This window comes from Protopterus annectens, chromosome 4.part0, assembly GCF_019279795.1.
Source record: "Protopterus annectens isolate FY-2018-M chromosome 4.part0, PAN1.0, whole genome shotgun sequence".
Classification (NCBI taxonomy): Eukaryota; Metazoa; Chordata; order Ceratodontiformes; family Protopteridae; genus Protopterus; species Protopterus annectens.
Window position 1 is genome coordinate 670,949,044 of NC_056733.1, and position 17,439 is coordinate 670,966,482.

Below are 17,439 nucleotides of genomic sequence, written 5' to 3' on the forward strand. Positions count from 1 at the left end.
CAGGCCTTCCTGCATAATGGTTAAGTCATTTGGGAATTCAATAACTGCTCCTAGCAGACATCTCAAACATAGTCAGCCAAAACCCTTTGGTATTTCCTTTTACTTTGAGATGTGTATGTCAAACAGAAAAAGTCTCACCACTGAACTCTGAGGGACTCCATTGGTGACTGGTCTCTTTCTAGAGGTAACTTTCCCTATTTTGATCTCCTGCATCCTCTGAGCAAGTTGGCAATCCAGCTAGTGATGCAAGTGTTTTCTTCTAGATTATTCTATATCTTTTGTACTGTACCTGAGTAGGGGATTGTGTCAAAAGGCTTGACCAGGTCAAGGTAATGTGGTGTGAACTGTTTTACCTTCAGCCATTGCTTTGGTGACAAGAGTAAAGCTTAAAATGTGCCCATGATTTTGAGTCTTTCACACTCTTTCTACCGATTCTTGCCCTAAAAGGTTGAGAGATTTGAGCATATGTTTTACTGTCCCTGATTTTGTGTACTAAATTTGGTCTGTTCCTCATAATGTGTGTGATTTTCTGGCAAATTTATGAGAATTGCAAAACTTAATGATAGACACTTGAGTTTCAGACTTCTAGACTTCATATCCTTCAGAAAACGCAAACTAATGCAAAACCTGTTATTCTAGCAACAAAGCAAACAAGAACAGTGTTGTATTTAAAATCGGTCCCTGATTCTGGACTTTTGATCTTTATCCCGACCCATTAAGTTTTTGGTTTTATCTCTTGAGCTATGAGGTTTTGAAGTTTAAATAAGAACTGTGAGTAAAAGCTGTTTACCACTTTCAAGCTTAACCTGTTGCATTTCTTTTTCATTTGTTCAATTAAATAAAAAAAAGTGCAGCAAAAACTGGGCAACTTGAAAAATAACAATAATAAATAACCTAACCGAAGGCTTAAAGTCAGGCAAGAAGCTTTAAGAACTTTTTTTATAAGCAGAATAAAAATAACACTGTATTTTTTATTGTTCTTTTAAATAAATTAATGTTTCTGGCATTACTTTAAAAATCTAACAAAACTGAGGCCAACTTGCATTAATGAAAAAAATGAGTTAAGGCAAGGAAGAAACTGTATTAACTTCTGAAAACATAGTAACATCATAGTTATTTCAGTTTCTTGCCTCCATTAAGTCTTATTTTATCATCACCCTCATTTTTACTGTTGTTACTTCATAAATGACTGCCCAGAATGTACCTGAGTGGGCTGCTGCCACTTCAGTTGAGGTCCACAATCCACAGAACTGCACTGACATGTTCAACAATGTGACTGTTGTTAATAACAGTGAAAGCCATAAACTATCAGACGTTGGAAGGAAACAACAGTGTCAGTTGTAAAAATTAATAAGCACTTTTGTTCTGTGTTAGACAACAAAGGAAAGAAAGCGCGTATTATTTTTTACAACTGACACTTCGTTGTTTCATTTCAACTTCTGATCATTCCAACTTCTGATCATTTTATAGTAAATAACAGGGCAAAATACCAGAGCTGGATCATGGTTAAATGGTGCCCTAGGCAGGGCAATAGATTGCCCCCCCCCCCCCAGCCACTGCAGTGTTCCATTACTTGGCTGTTTCTCCTCGGTTACAATAAACACTGTTCAAACCTGTCAGCATGCATACTGTTTTCTTATTTACTTCTACACTGATTACAGATATTGAAATAAAATAGCACAAACACTGATAGCCATTTGCTAAACAAGCAATACAGTCTCACAATGAAAACAGACTCGGCATGAGCAGCAAACTTTTCTGCCCTTTAAACTCACATTGATTAAAACGGCATGAAAACCCTCATTCGTTTTAAATCTGGCCACTGGTAGAGTAAGCTTACCTCTGGGTTGTTTTCAAACTATAGACTCCTTACACATTTTTAGGCCCATGCATACATGTATGCGTTCTTTGATTCACCTTCCTGATTGTGTTGTTATATTTCTTGTATAATGCAGCACACTTGTTAGAGCATGTTTTAAATTTATTGTTTTGAACATTTTTCTAGTAAGCAATGAAACAAAATTTGTGAACCGGTAATGATAAAACTGCCCAGTTCAGAACATTTCCATCATAAAAGTCTACTCAAACTTCTGTCATTACAATCCACCAGTATCAATAAATATGCACAATCTCTACAGAAATAAAAGCCATGTAAATAATTCCACATTAAAGGGATCTGTAAATAATGAAGAGGTTGCTGCTAGCAAACAACTTTATATCTCGTTTCATCTACAAATAAAAGTACCTGTTGCCCTTGAAGAATTGCCTATGTTACATTAAAAATGATAAGCTAGTAATATTGTAATAGGGAATGGATGGCAAACTGATAACAGGTAACTCCTCCAAAGGAGGATATTTACAACTTCCACTCCCTTTAAAGTACAACACAGTGCAGTATCAGCAATCCATCTGCATACTGTGAGAGTAGAACCCACAGCCTTTTGCATCAAAAGCTAGTATACTACCTGTTGTGCTACTAACAATGCAAACAGACTTGGCATAAGCAGCACTAAACTTCTCTTCCCCTGAAGCTCTCAGCTCCTTGTAAAATCCACTCGACTAAATCGCTCAACTTTGCAGCACAAGAAATATGGAAAAAGACAGTTTATTGGGTGGGGGACAAAGGCCCAAAACCAGGGACACATTTTAAACATTGCTTGTATAATCTTAGAATTTTATTTTATTTTATTTTTATTTTACATTTGTTGACCGGGCTAGTCTAGCTGGAGATATTTCCATTTTCAGTAGAGGCCCGGGGAGAAAAGCTCCACAGAGAATACAATAAAGAAAAACATCATTGTGCTTCAAAGAAAGTTTGTAAGAGACAAAAACTAACAACTCTACAGTTCCTTATTATTACTAAGTGAGTTAGTTACTAACTCACTACAGTCCAAAAAAACTTATACAAACATAAAATACTAAGTATGATAAAGATATTAAATGAAATAATTACTACCACACACAGTTAAAGTCCAAAAACATTATATAAAGTTAAAAATACTTTGTAAGATATCGATACAGGTAGGAAGTAAGAGAAAAGAGAGCTAAGAATAAGGGAAATTAGAAGTGATTAGTTATGGAAAGGAGAGCAAGTAAGACAGTCAGCAAGCAAAGAAGTAATTAGGAAGACAAGTGGGAGTAGAAGAAGAAAGCCAAGTGGAGGATGGAGTCAGCAAGAAGTAGGAGGTAGTTATCAAGTAGAGTATAAATAGTGGAAAGTTAATCAGGTTTACTACAGGAGCACAGCCAGTGGTTTTGGAAGTGCAGTTTAATGTTTTGTTTGAAAAGAGGCAATGATGTAATCATTTGCTACAATAAAGTGTTTTGTATTACCATGTTTCCTGAAAGCTAGGAAGACTGAAACTTAAAGGGCTGTCATTATTTACTGAATTCCGGTCTCACTGATTTGCCAGAAAACCACACATTTTAAGAGGAACAGACCAAAATTATGAGCCAATTATTCTGTAAAAATCTGGAGAGTTGAAAGCTATGGGCTGAACTCCTTGAATCACAAGTGGTGGTGGTATAGGTAGAGAATTCAGGCTCTTGTTTCTTGTATCTAATGTGCAGGGTTGAATAACAATAACTACCAGATATACCTACTGGGGTATTTTACTTACACACAAAGACACGGACGCACACACACACACACACACACACACCTGGATGCCTTTGCTTGTATTTTTCTTCAAATATCATTGGGGCTGCTTTTTTGTATTGATTCATTTGGCTTTCTCCTTTCCATAAATATTGTAATATGTCAGATCTCTCTTTCTTTCCCATGTCTGTCTTTCTTTTTTATACCTTTCAAAACTCTCTTGCTTTTGTTCTTTATATTTTCACATTTCCTCAGTCACTTCTTTTTCTAAATGGCTGAAGGTTTCTTGATCTATGAAATGTTTTTCATAAGTCTGTTGTATTAATGAACACATTTTTTTATTTGAAGCTTCTGACAGTTTTTCTTGTGCAAGTATTTTTCTTTCCTCTAATTTCTCTCATAATCTTTTTGTATATCTTCTGTCTGAAAATTCTGGGCTTCTTGTATAATAGTAACGGTACATAATTTCTTTCTTATCCTCAATAGTCTACTCTGTCATTTTTATGGCTCTTTTTGGCCTATCAGTTTTTTTTGGACTACTACCTCTTCTACAATGGGAGGCCATCCTCCCCCTGAGCCTGGCCTAACCCCATTGTAGGAATGCTTCCGTGTGTTGAGAATGTACACTGTCATTTGCTCCAGTCCTGGCAGCAGTGTGCCTACCAAGATTGGGCACTTTTTATCCTGGGTCTTGTGCACCCAGCTGTCTGTTTTAGTTTTTAACTTACTGCTGTCCATGATATATGCTATATGAAATAGTCTCTATTATCAGTGTTGTCTTGGTGAGATTTTGTGAAAAACAGGGTTCGTATCATGGAGGTACTCACCAAGACTTGAGGATGAATTCAGTTCCAGCTATACTACTCTCTTTTGCTTGCTGATTTATTATCCCCCCATTCAGACCCTGGTGTTACTTAGTCCATGGTCTTGGAGGCTTAGGCAATGTTCTGTTAACAACCGCAGGATCCATGCATCAACCTATTTTATGTGTCAAGGCAGACGGCAGAGGTGAAAACACCCTACACACAGTGGATATGAATCCTCAGCTCAGACCTTATCCTGAAGCAGGTGCAAGACTTTAGTTTTACACCAGCGAGGGCGATGCTGGCATTTTCTAAGTAAATCCTATCTCTGTGGATTGCTATTTGTATCATTATTTGCCACTGGGTAGCTCTCCACTGTTCAGAAAACACTGTAGTTATCAATGGCAACTCAGCTGTAGTGTAGCTGCTTTCAGTGCTTGCTCCATAAATGTCAATTTTACATACCTTTGTAATTCAGCCAGTTACTCACTATTTCACACTTTCACAAAGTATTACCGCCTGGGCTTCAGGATTAGTGTCTCCTTTAGTAACTTTGTATTTCGTGACTCAGCAATCTGACCTCCCTTTTGGCTGTCCTCTGGCTCCCTTTAATTTGGTGTTTGTACTGCCACTCCTTAGAATTCTACTCAGTCATAAACTGACCAAGGCGGTCCCTGATATTACATGTAACATATACAGTCAAATGTTTAAGCTGTCTATAAGTGATCCCCCCTGGAGGGTTATAAATGTCCATGTCTCATTCTCCTCTTCAACGATCCTTCAATCCAGAGGATTGCTTTGGAGTTCCATGTACATACAGAATAGTACTTCTAATCTTCACAAGTGTGAGATTCTCATTATGTCCTTGATTGACAGGAAGTATGTTAACTTAGTGGTTGGAGTGAGTTGGGCTGGGTCTAACTCCCCATACAGTCCCCCAAACACCACCACCACACACACATGCACACCCTTGTGAGGTGCTTTGCCTTCTCCCACCTTGTTTACTTTAATATGCTAACACAATGGTTACATAACCACAGAGAAAATAACAAAAGAACACAGTGAATCCCTTCCAGAGTGGAAACAAATTGCACTTACAGTAACTTTCTGTTGGGAAACTGTGACTAACAAGTCGACATAGCTGTAATTTAAACTGACAAGTTGAAGCCATGACCATTAGCACTTGAAGAGTAGGGTAACATGCTTATACAGTGCAAGTACATTGAGTTAAAGTGTGTACTGGTGTAGTGAATCTGCACCCTAAACTTGAAAGCTGTTGAGAATATTGAATTGTAACAGAAGAAAGGAAAAGACCAACCGTAGTTCAAGCAAGCAGGAGTCTTTGATTACTGTATCATATTACTTATGTAACAGCCATGTGGTCAACTTGCCAAAATCTGCTTTCATAAAAAGATATTGATGTGTTTGTAGTTTGCCCCTTTTCCCACTATGAAGTTGACTTATTTGATGTTTGTGGGTACAGGGAGCACAACCCTTGGTGGTAGTGGTGGGGTGTGAGTTTGCCTCCCCCAGAAAATTCATGGAAAGCAAATCACTCACTTCAGTTTCAAAGTTTCAGTTGATTGTTTTTAGTGACTTAATTTTTCCTGGAATGACATGGATCATACTTTCTGTAGTCTGCCTGTCCTGATACAGCTGTGAGAATGGAATAAACATGTAACGAGACAATACCTATCTTCTGCATCAGTGTGTAAGTGATTTACTTACAGAACAAATTGGGTTGCTTCTGGTTTATGACCATAACTGTTTTTCATTTATCTGTTGGGACTGTATAGCTCCCAAGTTCTGACAGCTGCATCCTGTGGTGATAAGGTGTATATGTAAATTGTTTGAAATAGCAGGTAAGCATAACTTGTACTGTGTCAGCAACTGATCCTAATACAATTACGCTAGTTCTTGTTTAGCACCTAAATGTACCTGAGTGGGCTGCTGCCACTTCAGCTTAAGGTTCTATTTTCGAAGATGGCAATAAGAACTTGCATTAATGTGAAAAGTAGCTTTGCTTATTGAGATGGTATGATTTCAAAGCCATGTTCGATATAGCACAGTTGTGTACTATACGAGTCAACTGTATGTGGTAATTTATTCAAACGTTGAGTGCTTTTGTAAGACCAATGTCAAACTTCATCAGAACACTCCATAAAAACACAATGAGGCTTATGTAAAGCAATTTAAATCACATGACTTAAAATTACCACCCCAATTAATCCTTAAAACAGTACATATAATATAAGTACAACAAATACAAAAATTACTGACAGCTTGCCTTTTTTTAAAAAAAAACATACAAGATAGTACATCCAAGAAAATACAATGTATACAAACCACATACATGTTGGAAAACTTTAAGAAAAAATAAATTCAGCTTTTAATAGTTGTGGCTTCATTTAATCCTGGAGGTACAGTGGCATTACTCCTCAGCTGCCAAATCAATTCTTTATATTCTAGTAAAATTTCATGTGGCCCTACCCTTTGGTCAAAACTAAATTTCTCAATACAGGAGTATTTAAATGAATGCGTAGGAAATTTAATAATGTGTTTGGCTAATGCATTTTTGTCTTCCAGTTTCTGAAGATCACACTGATGTTGATAAATCCTTGTTTTAAACTTAGTTTTTAGTCTTGCCTATACAAAATTTATTTTATTTTATTTACATTTGTTGACCGTGAGTGTCCGACTGGACCTAGGTCCATTTTCAGCGAATGCCCGGGGAGAAAAGCTTCACAGTTTAAAATAAACAGACAGTAGTTACAGTGGATTACATAGCAATTAACAATATAACATAGCAATTACTTACAACATATTTACAGATGAAGAACATAGTACATTAGTAGATAACTAGAATCTTTATCTGTGAAGTACATAACAGACATTAGCAAATGTTACAATAAGAAGTTCCTACTGTATAATAAGTTCTAGGCTTATGAGCATCTGAGCTTGCTATAATCAAGGTAGTTAGTGGAGTGGAAAGAAATGTAGTGGTTGGATGGGGTGTGTGATTTTAGAGTGGGAGTTGCAAGGGCATAGCCAGCATGTTTTTAGGTGCGCTTTTAGTAAAGTTTTGAAGTGGGTGCATGATTGTACAGAGGTAATTGTGGGTGGGAGGGAGTTCTATAATTTGGTTATGGTTCAAGAGAATAGTGCTTCACCAGCAGAGTTATTGGCTTTAGTGATCTGCAAGTGATTTTTGTTGCTGGATCTTAGTGGTCTGGTGGTGCAATAGGGTTGGAGTAGATTCTGGAGGGATGGGACATTTAGTGGATGGTTACTAGTTTGTGGGTGAGTGAGAGTTGATACCATTGATAGAGGTGAGGGAATTCAAGCCAGCCCAGTTCAGCAAGTGAGAGACAGTGGTGACTACGGTAGTATGCCCCTGTGGCGAATTTGGTGATTTTGTTGTAGCAGGTCTCTAGCTTGTTTAGATCGTATTGCCCTAGGTTGGTATATATTGGAGAAGCATAAAGTAAGGTGGAGATGAGGTGGAAATTTGCTATTGAAATCTTTGCTGCTTTGGTGAGAAATTGCTTATTTCTGTATAACGCTCCTATTTTTTTGTGGACTTTTTTATGGTCATGGATATGTGAATGTCAATTTTTAGTTTGTCTATTTCCACTCCTAGCAATTTGGTGTGTTCAGTTGGATATGTAGTGGTGTTGTCTTTTGCTGTGAAGTTAAAGTGAGAGTTGTTTTGAGTATGTTTGGTGGGTTGGAAGATGAGTAGTTTAGTTTTGATTGGGTTGAGTATTAATTGGGCATCGGATAACCAAGTTTCAGCAGAGGAAAAGGCTTCCTGTGTGACTTTTTGCAGTTTGGGTTGTGACTGCGCTGAGCAGAGCAGATGATGGTTGAGTCATCTGTGTATTGTATGAGTGTGCCATGTTTGGTGGCAGAGGCTAGATTATTGGTGAAAACAGAGAAGAGTAGGGGTCCAAGGATGGCTCCTTGGGGAACCCCTATGGAGACAGGTAGTTGGGGAGATATGTCATTCTGCCATACAATGGATTGTTGGCGGTCAGACAGTTAACTCTGAAACCAATTGGTGACTGATTGAGAGAAGGATAGGTTATTGAGGACAGAGATAAGTTGTTTGTGTGGGACCATGTCAAATGCTTTAGATAGGTCTAGGAAAGTAGCAGAGGAGAGATAGCCATTGTTTTTATGCTGAAGGATAGTGTTAGTAAAGGAGATTAAGGCAGTGGTGGTGCTATAGTTTTGTCGGAAACCATGCTGAATATTGGAAAGAAGGGTTGCTAGTAAGGAGGTAGTCTGAGACCTGAGTGTGTATGCATCTCTCTAGTAATTTGGAGAGTGGAGAGAGAATAGCTATGGGGCGGTAATTGGTTAGTTCTGTGGAGGGTCCGCCTTTGTGGAGGAGAATTATGTCTGATACTTTCCACAGTGTGGGAATGTAGCTTTCTGATAGAGATCGGTTAATCAAGATGGATACTGGTAGGCCAGAGCATCAGCTGCGATTTGTAGGTATCCACTTGGGAGGTTGCCTGCTGCTAATTTGGTGGGCTTAAGTTTAGTTAAGAGTTTTTTTATGTTGGAGGTAGGTACAGGAGAAAAAGAGAAGGCAATGGGGAGATTACTAGTTGAAGGTGTGGGTTGGAGGGGAGGGGGTTGTGTTGTTTAGTTAGTGATAGTATGGTTTGTGTGAAGTGTGTGTTGAATGAGGTAGCAATCTTTTCTGAGGAGTGAGGGATGTTAGGAGGAGGGGTACTGACTTTACCTGGGTGGAGGATGGAGTTTATGGAGGACCGGAATTGTTTGGGGCTGTGTTGGGAGGAGTCTAGGGCAGACTGGCAGTATTGGAATTTGTCCTGTTTTATTAGCTTTTTGACTCTATTGCGTAGTTCTAGGAATTTTTGTCTAGTTGAGGGGTTTTTGGTTTTGCGCCAGTGCTCCCAGGCTTTATCCCTGTTTTTCATTTCTGACTTAGTGGTTTTCTGAAGCCATGGGGCAGGTTGTGCTTTGGTTCTGGAAAGTCTTATGGGGGCATGGTAATTAAGGATGCTCAAGAAGGTAGTATTAAAAAATTCATCTGCATCATCAAGACTGAGGTACTTTAGAGGATGCCAGTTACATTCTTTGAGGTATGAGATGAATGCGAGTGGGTTAAAGTTTAGTTTTTTACGTATTTGATGGTAGATGACAGGTTTAGCTTGATATAGGTATTTTTTGAGTAGGAATGTTTGGGAGTGATCACTGAGGCTATCTGAGAAGCAGCCTGTTATATATGACTGGGCCCTCTTACTGACTAGTATCCAATCCAGGGTGGTGTGCTTGCTGGAGTTTTTATTTATCCTGGTTGGTGACTGGACTAGTTGGGTGAAGCCATGAAGGTTTACATGATGGGTTGGATGGTTGCCAGAACAAGATTGCGAGTCAATATTGAAATCACCTAAAATGATAGTTTCTTGGGGGAGATGGTGGGTAGACCAGCTGAGGAGGTTTTCTAGTGGAGGGATGTTTTGGCCAGGTGGGAAGTAGCATCCAATTATGTTGATGGTTTTGTTTTGGTTTATTTTGAGGTTGGTATATATTATTTCTTCATTGCCTATTTGTGGAGCTGATGATGTTAAGATCTGGATGTTTAGATGCTGTTTAAATATTATAGCTACACCGCCTCCTTTATTGTTTAGACGGTCTACTCTTAGTATGCCGTAACCTGTAGGGAGTATTTGCTCACTGGTAATGTGAGGTTTTAGCCAGGTTCTGTCAGGATGACTGTATCTGGGGAGTACAAGTCTATGGTGGCATGGAGTTCATGGACTTTGTTGGATATATTTTTAATATTTAGGCTTAGTAGAAGGAAGTCACTTGGCTTTCTTTTGGCTGTAATACAGGAGAAGTTGTGGTTTCTAGTCTGATTATGAGGATTGGGGTTGGAGATGGTAGGGCTAGGGTTGGGGTGGATGTCTCCACTTAGGGCTAGTTTTGATATGCATGAGGTTATAAGTTTTCTCAGTTTTTGAATATGTTTGTTTATAAGGGAAACTTTATGATTGTGCTCTGTGGGTAATAGGTATGGTGGGAGGGTTACTATGTTAAGTTGTAGGGATGCTTTATGTTTAAGTAATATAGTTGGTAGAATATGTGGGGGATACATAGGGATGGTTCTTGAGTTGAGGCACATTGTTGGCACAAAGCGATATAAACTTCGTTGGTACTCTGACAGTTCAATCTATGTTTTAAATACATGCTCCCCCACCTAGGAATGCATACCCTCTGACCTTCCTTAATAAATCTACATTGGTTACAGTGGCCTAGTGAAGGGGCAAATGGTTAGGCTTGCCCGCATGGTTAGTGATGATTTAGTGTTTGAGGAACAATGCACAGTTCTGAAAGAAATGTTATTAAATAGGGGTTATCCCCTATGTTTTCTTGACTGTATTATAAGTGAGGTTGTTAGAAAAAGACAGGAAGGAGTGTATGTTCCCCTGCTAGGAACAAACCCTGGTGTGATTTGTCAGATGGTAGGGGTGAGTGGTGGACGCGGAAGTATTCATTTCAATTGTGCATTGCTCTTACATTACAACTTGCATTTTGATGGTATTAAAATACTATCGACCACAACTGGAATATTTTCAGGGGTGATGAAGAGTACCTTGAACAAATTGGGCATAAACCAGTGGTGGTCTATAAAACAGATGTGTGTTTTAAATCTATGCTCGAGAGATGTAGGAAAGGTCCACAGGGTGGGCGCATGAATAAACGTGGCCACTGTAACCAATGTAGATTTATTAAGGAAGGCCAGGAGGTATGCATTCCTAGGTGGGGGGGGGGCATGTATTTAAAACATATATTGAACTGTCAGAGTACCAACATAGTTTATATAGCTTTGTGCCAACAATGTGCCTCATTTTATATAGGCAAGACTAAAAACAAGTTTAAAACAAGGATTTATCAACATCAGTATGATCTTCAGAAACTGGAAGATAAAAATGCATTAGCTAAAAACATTACTAAATTTCCTACACATTCATTTAAATACTCCTGTATTGAGAAAGTTAGTTTTGACCAAAGGGGAAGGGCCACATGAAATTTTACTAGAATACAAAGAATTGATTTGTCAGCTGAGGAGTAACACCACTGTCTCTCTTGGATTAAATGAAGCCATAACTATTAATAGTATTTTAAAATTAAAATCTGAATTTATTTTTTCTTAGTTTTCCAACATCTATGTGGTTTGCATGTATAGTATTTTCTTGGATGTACTACCTTGTATTTTTTTTAAAAAGAAGGCAAGGTGTCAGTAATTTTTGTATTTGTTGCATTTATTATATTATATGTACTGTTTTAAGGATTAATTGGAGGTGGGAATTTTAAGTCCTGTGATTTTTAAATTGCTTTATATAAGCCTCATTGTGTTTTTATGGATTGTTCTGATGAAGTTTGACATTGGTCTTACAAAAGCGCTCAACATTTGAATAAATTGGTGCTTGGTGGACGTTTTCACTTTGTTGTTTTTTTTCAGTTTTGTACAGTTTGTTTTTTCTGTGTGTGTATGGTAATTTAAGAAACAGTGATGATTCAGAGTTGTAAATTTCAATTTTCACAGGTAGCAGTTATTTTTTTAGTCATTCTTGATGCTGTCTTCGTTCTGTGCGAGTTGCTTATTGATGTGGAAATCATCAAATCTGATAAAAATCAAATATTAGCCCAGGTAAGTGGTAAATCTATTTTATACAACTGACTAAAAGAATACTTGTATTTTATTGAATGTAAGAAAAAAGTACAAAGTTCAGGTTAACATGTAGCCATGTGTGTGTGTGTGTGTGTGTGTGTGTGTGTGTTCATACATGTATATACAGTATGTTAATAACAGTGTTTGCTTGCTTACTTATTTCTGGTAGCTGTGAATGTTCAGCTGGAAGATCCATTTTCATAGGAGCTCTGGAGACAAAATCTCCGATACAAACAATAAATGCCAGCAGCCAGTTTAAAAAAGTGAAATAAAGTACACACACACAGACACACACATGAAATCAAGTACAGTACTGAATGAAGATTTAAAAAAAAAAAAAAACAATTGAAATAACAAAATGCCTAAATAAGTAAAAGCCCAGCTGCGCCATATGGAGTATATACAGCCGTTTGTCAAGTGTAAACAGAACTCAATGTTAATAAAAATGTTATGAAAAAATAATGTCAACTGCAGGACATAAGACACGGGACTAATACAAACAAATAACATCTAAACTAGGCCAAGGTCCAACTCGACCACAGATCAAGATTATACACAAAATTTTTCCAAGTGCAAACTGTGATGATGTGAAGTATTGCCAGCTATGCCAGGAGAAGTAGGGCAGTGGATGTGTAACATATGCCAGGACAGCTAGCCGGAATTTTGTAAATAATTATATGTCATTTGTAATTTGTATATCAAACAGATTTGTACAGATGTTTATGTTGAAAAATGTGTTTGTAAAGCTGCTTGTGTTAAAAATGTACTAATAGTGGGTCCTGGCTGTATTGCAATTGATTAAATGTATATGTTTTAACAGCGGATACTAGAAAAGAAGAGGTAAATTTCAATCCTGCTAACTTTGAAAAAATACTAAGAAATTAAATTACCTAGTTTAGACCATAAAGATTGTATCTTACAGTTCTGATTGCAGCCAGAGACTAAATGTTTGTGCCAGAGAATGGTTTATTCGCTGATGTAGAAGAGTGAAAGTGTTGTGGTTTTATAGTTTCCAGATGCTGTAACACATCTTAGCAAAGTTCTGTTTGTGTGTATGGTAAACATATGTGCAAGATTCTGGTTCAGCTTCTAGCCAAGGGGGTAGTATGGGAACCAGAAGTCATATGACCAGATGTGTGTGATGTCATTCTGTAATCCATCACTGAAATGATGTTTTTTGATACTAGATGAGACCGAAGTCTCATAGCAGTCTCTTTCTTGGAACCTGACATAGAAGGATCTCTAACCCACTTCATCTTGCCTTGTTCTAGTAAATGAGCTAGGGAATAGCAATTCTTTAAATCAGTCAGGAAAATATAGCAAGATTAGTTAAGTACTGTTTTTCTGTATTGGTGTGAATCTATTCATCTGTGCTTTAATATTTCCTGTGATTGAAGCTCTGGTGTTTACTGTAAATATATATTTAGTATGTTCATGTTCTTTTACTATTTATTATTAAATATATTTAAACTTTTCATTGTGGCTGGTCCTTTAGAAAATATTTTAACCTTTGAGAGTACTCACATCTATTTGATGACTCTGTGGCAACTCCTGAAAGCCTTACTGCATTGGTCAAAACACTGTCATTTATATTGATATTAATTTCACTTAGTATAAGTGGGTACCCTTGTAAGAGCCTTAGAGTAGCTGGCTTTGAAGTGTCTGGAGGCATTAACTATTTATAGTTTGGAAGAAGGGGCCATAGCTAGTAAATTGGTGCTAGCCTTGTGTGTGTGTGTGTGTGTGTGTGTGTGTGTGTGTGTGTGTGTGTGTGTGTGTGTGTGTGTGTGTGTGTGTGTGTGTGTGTGTGTATGAAAATCAAATCTCAGAGTACGTGTCAGCTGCTTGGAGCAGAGACACAAATCACTGGTTTCACAGAGAGGGTGCTGGAGGACTTTGGTTTGGACACACAGCTGAGGACTCAACTCTATAGCTGTGGTAGTGGGGAGGCTTACTGGAGACCTGGAGGAAGACAGAAAAAGCCAGACCCCAGACTCAGTGTGTTCCTTGTGTGCTCTTAAGGGAAATTGTGCTTGATGCAGAGAACTGCATCTGAAAATACTGTGTGTATCTATTTTTGTTCCAAGTGAATGTCCCTGTCTAGTGTCAGTGGTGAGGATTCAGGTTCAATGATTACTGTCCAAGAGAGGGGATGTCACATATTGGAGAGCAGTGGTGTAGATATTAATTGAACTTTTGTAGCCTGTAGGCAGTTGTCACTGAAGTTGTGTGTATTCTCAGCAGCCACAAGGTAAAAATTCAGACTTTCATTTCACAACAGTTTTTATTTATTTGTCTTTTGCTAGTTTAGTTTAGTCAAGGAAGGGAGGCAAATATGTCTGCAGAGGATTATGGCAAGCTGACAAAGAACCAACTGGCCAAGGTGTGTGAAACCAAATGACTGGTGTATGCCAACCTGACTAAAGTGGAAATGATTTCAGTGTTAGTCTTAGCTCAGACCAGCAACCAGGAGGATAACCAGTCTGGTGATGGGAATTTGCAGCCCTCAGAAACAGGACAGTTCACTTTTTCCTCAGAGGACTTAAAATCTGTCTGGAGTTAGAGACTTGAACTGGAGGCCAAACATTGGGAATTAGAATTAGCAGAGTGACTGCAGCATATGGAAGCCCAAGAAAATGTGAAGCAGTGTCAACATGAGTGGGGGATGCTGACGCTTCCCCGGGGTCATGGAGGTAAGGAGGAAGGGAATAACCAAACCTCAGAAGCAATAAAGGTCAGTAAATGTCTTCCACAATTTACAGAAGGTGAGAAATTTGATAGTTTTATTCATATATTTGAAAGAGTTTAACAGTATAATGTTTACCAAGGCCTCTGGGTATGGTTCCTGACCCCCTTGCTCTATAATAAAGCTGTAACTGCTGTTTATAAATTGTCTGATATTGATTGCTTAAACTATGATAGAGTAAAACATTGTCTACTAGAGTGTTTTAAGTTAACACCTGAAGCTTACAGAGGAAAATTTTGTGAGCATAGACATAAGGCAGATGAAAGTGTATGTGATTATATTGCTGAGTTAAGTACTTAGGTTCATAGGTTGGTACTAGGCTATTGGCCCTAGGGCCTATACAAGCCTAGCCATAACAATTCCCTGGCTATTTCTTCCCACAGTATTTATTTCCTTGGACCCCTATCTAGCAGGGCAACTGTCATGATCCCTGGGGTGAATTTCCTATCTCTCATCCAATCATCAAGGTTCCTTTTGAAGAGGGCCAAAGAGGCACTCTGCTTGACATATATGGGCAGTCTATTCCAGAGTCTGGGGAGTCTCTGGGTCAGGAACCTATCCCTCCAGCATATTTTGTTCATTGTGATGACAAGGTTTAGATCCCTGGAGCGTGTATCTCTGAGGGATTGGGATTAGTGTAGCATGTCCAACAGCTCTGGGTTTGACATGACCTTGTATGTTAAGCAGAGATTGCCTCCGAGTAGACGATATGTGGCAGAGTATAGGTGGAGTTTTTTTAGATGGTCAGTATAGGGCATCTGCTTTAGGTCTGAGATTCTTTTAGTGAGGTATTTCTGTGGCCTTTACAGTTGTTGCAGATGTCTTGAGAGGCACATACCAAACGGGGCGTTGTATTCTATAATGGGTCTAATGAAGGATGAGTACAGTGGGACAATGACCTCCTGTTTTCTGGATGAAAAGCCCTTAGTGATGAGGTGTGCCACATAGAAGGATTTCCTGACTGTTGTCACAATGTGGCTATCGAAGGTGAGACCACTGTCCACCTGTGTTCCAAAGTCACTTATCACACTTTCGGTGTTTAGTGTACTGCCACCTATGTAGTAATTCACAGATACATGTTTTTTCCCGAAAGGGGATAACTATACATTTCTTGGCATTGAGCTTGAGCCCATGGCTCTGGCACCAAGCATCTGTTTCTGTAAGGCCCTTTTGTAGAATATCCACATAATTTGGGGATTCAATAATGGTTCCCAGTTTGCAGTCATCTGCAAACTTTGTTAGCCAGAGTGCCTTAGTGTTGGCCTGTACTTCAGAGAAGTAGATGCCAAACAGGAGCAGTCCCAGGACTGAACCCTGAGGTACTCCACTTGTCTCGAGCTGGATTTGGAGTCAGCTACTTTTACAGTGTGGGTTCTGTCAGTAAGCCAGTTGGCAACCCATTGAGTGACATAGGGATTAATGCCCAGCTTAGTAGGTTTATCTATGATTCCAGAATGGGGGATGGTGTTGAAGGCCTTGGTGAGGTCCAGATAGGCTGTGTGGACCACCTTACCCTTGTCCACTGCTCTGGAGACTGATTCAGGAGACAAGATTGGCTCTTCACAAAATCAAACTGCTAGGGGTCCAGTGTTTGAAGGTTGCCAATGTCTTTGTTTATAAGTTCCATGATAATACGTTCCATGGCCTTGCAGATCAGGCTCATCAGACTGATGGGGCGGTAGTTCCTGGGATCCAAGGTGGATCCCCCCTTGTGGAGTGGGATAACTGTAGCTGTGCGCCACTCTGTGGGCATGAAGCCTGAGGTGAGGCTATGATTAAACATGACACTTAGGTGAGGTGCCAGTTTATTTTGTAGTTCATGTAGTACACAGACTGGGATGTCATCTGGTCCCATGGATGCTGTATTCTTAGCTTTGGTGAGTGTGTTTTTTTACCTGTGTGGCTCTTATTACCAGAATTTGGAAATCTTTCAGTATTGAGATGGGCCCTTTAGGGGGTGAGAGGGAGATGAAGTTTGCACTGAATCGATCTGCCAAGATACTGGCAATATCCTTGCGATCAGTATATTTAATGCCATTCTGTTGTGGCTCATAGCATATCTGAGCATTGCCATTCAGATTCTTGACATAGCTCTAGAATGCCTTGCGGTTGTCTTTGGAATTTTTGGCAATTTTATTTTCGTAACTAGTTTTGGAGGATTTTATGAGGTATCTCAGCTTCTTACTGAGGCTGGTAAGGGAGTTTTTTGCATCCTGGGATTTTCCTCTTTTCTGCAACAGTTTCTTCCTTTTGTTGTAAAGTTTGGTTATGGCAAGGGACCACCAGATTGGCTTCCTTTTTTGGAGGAGAACATCTTGGTTCTATTGGAGATGGCACGATTCATGCACGAGTGGATGTGCTGGTACAGTGCCTTAGTGTAGGATTCAGCAGTCAACTGCATGGGTGTCATGAATTTTGTCACTTCTGACTTGAGTAGCATGAAGCTGGCTTTGGAGAAGTTTTTTACAGAGGTTTCCTTACTGGGGGGTGGGGGTGGGATGTGGATGCCAAGGTTGATTAGCTTATGGTCAGACCTGACCAACGAGGGGGTGACCATAGATGTGGAGCATCGATTTCCTAT

The 17,439-nt window shown here is 39.0% G+C and overlaps 1 protein-coding gene across 1 annotated transcript in view; it reads left to right on the forward strand.

The window, feature by feature from the left end:
• Positions 1 to 17,439, forward strand: part of HVCN1 (hydrogen voltage gated channel 1) — a 295,315-nt gene that overhangs the window by 122,424 nt on the left and 155,452 nt on the right. The window contains exon 3 of the mRNA XM_044068634.1: positions 11,987 to 12,091. Within this exon, the coding sequence (XP_043924569.1) occupies positions 11,987 to 12,091 (105 nt within the window). The remainder of the gene's footprint in view (positions 1 to 11,986; positions 12,092 to 17,439) is intronic.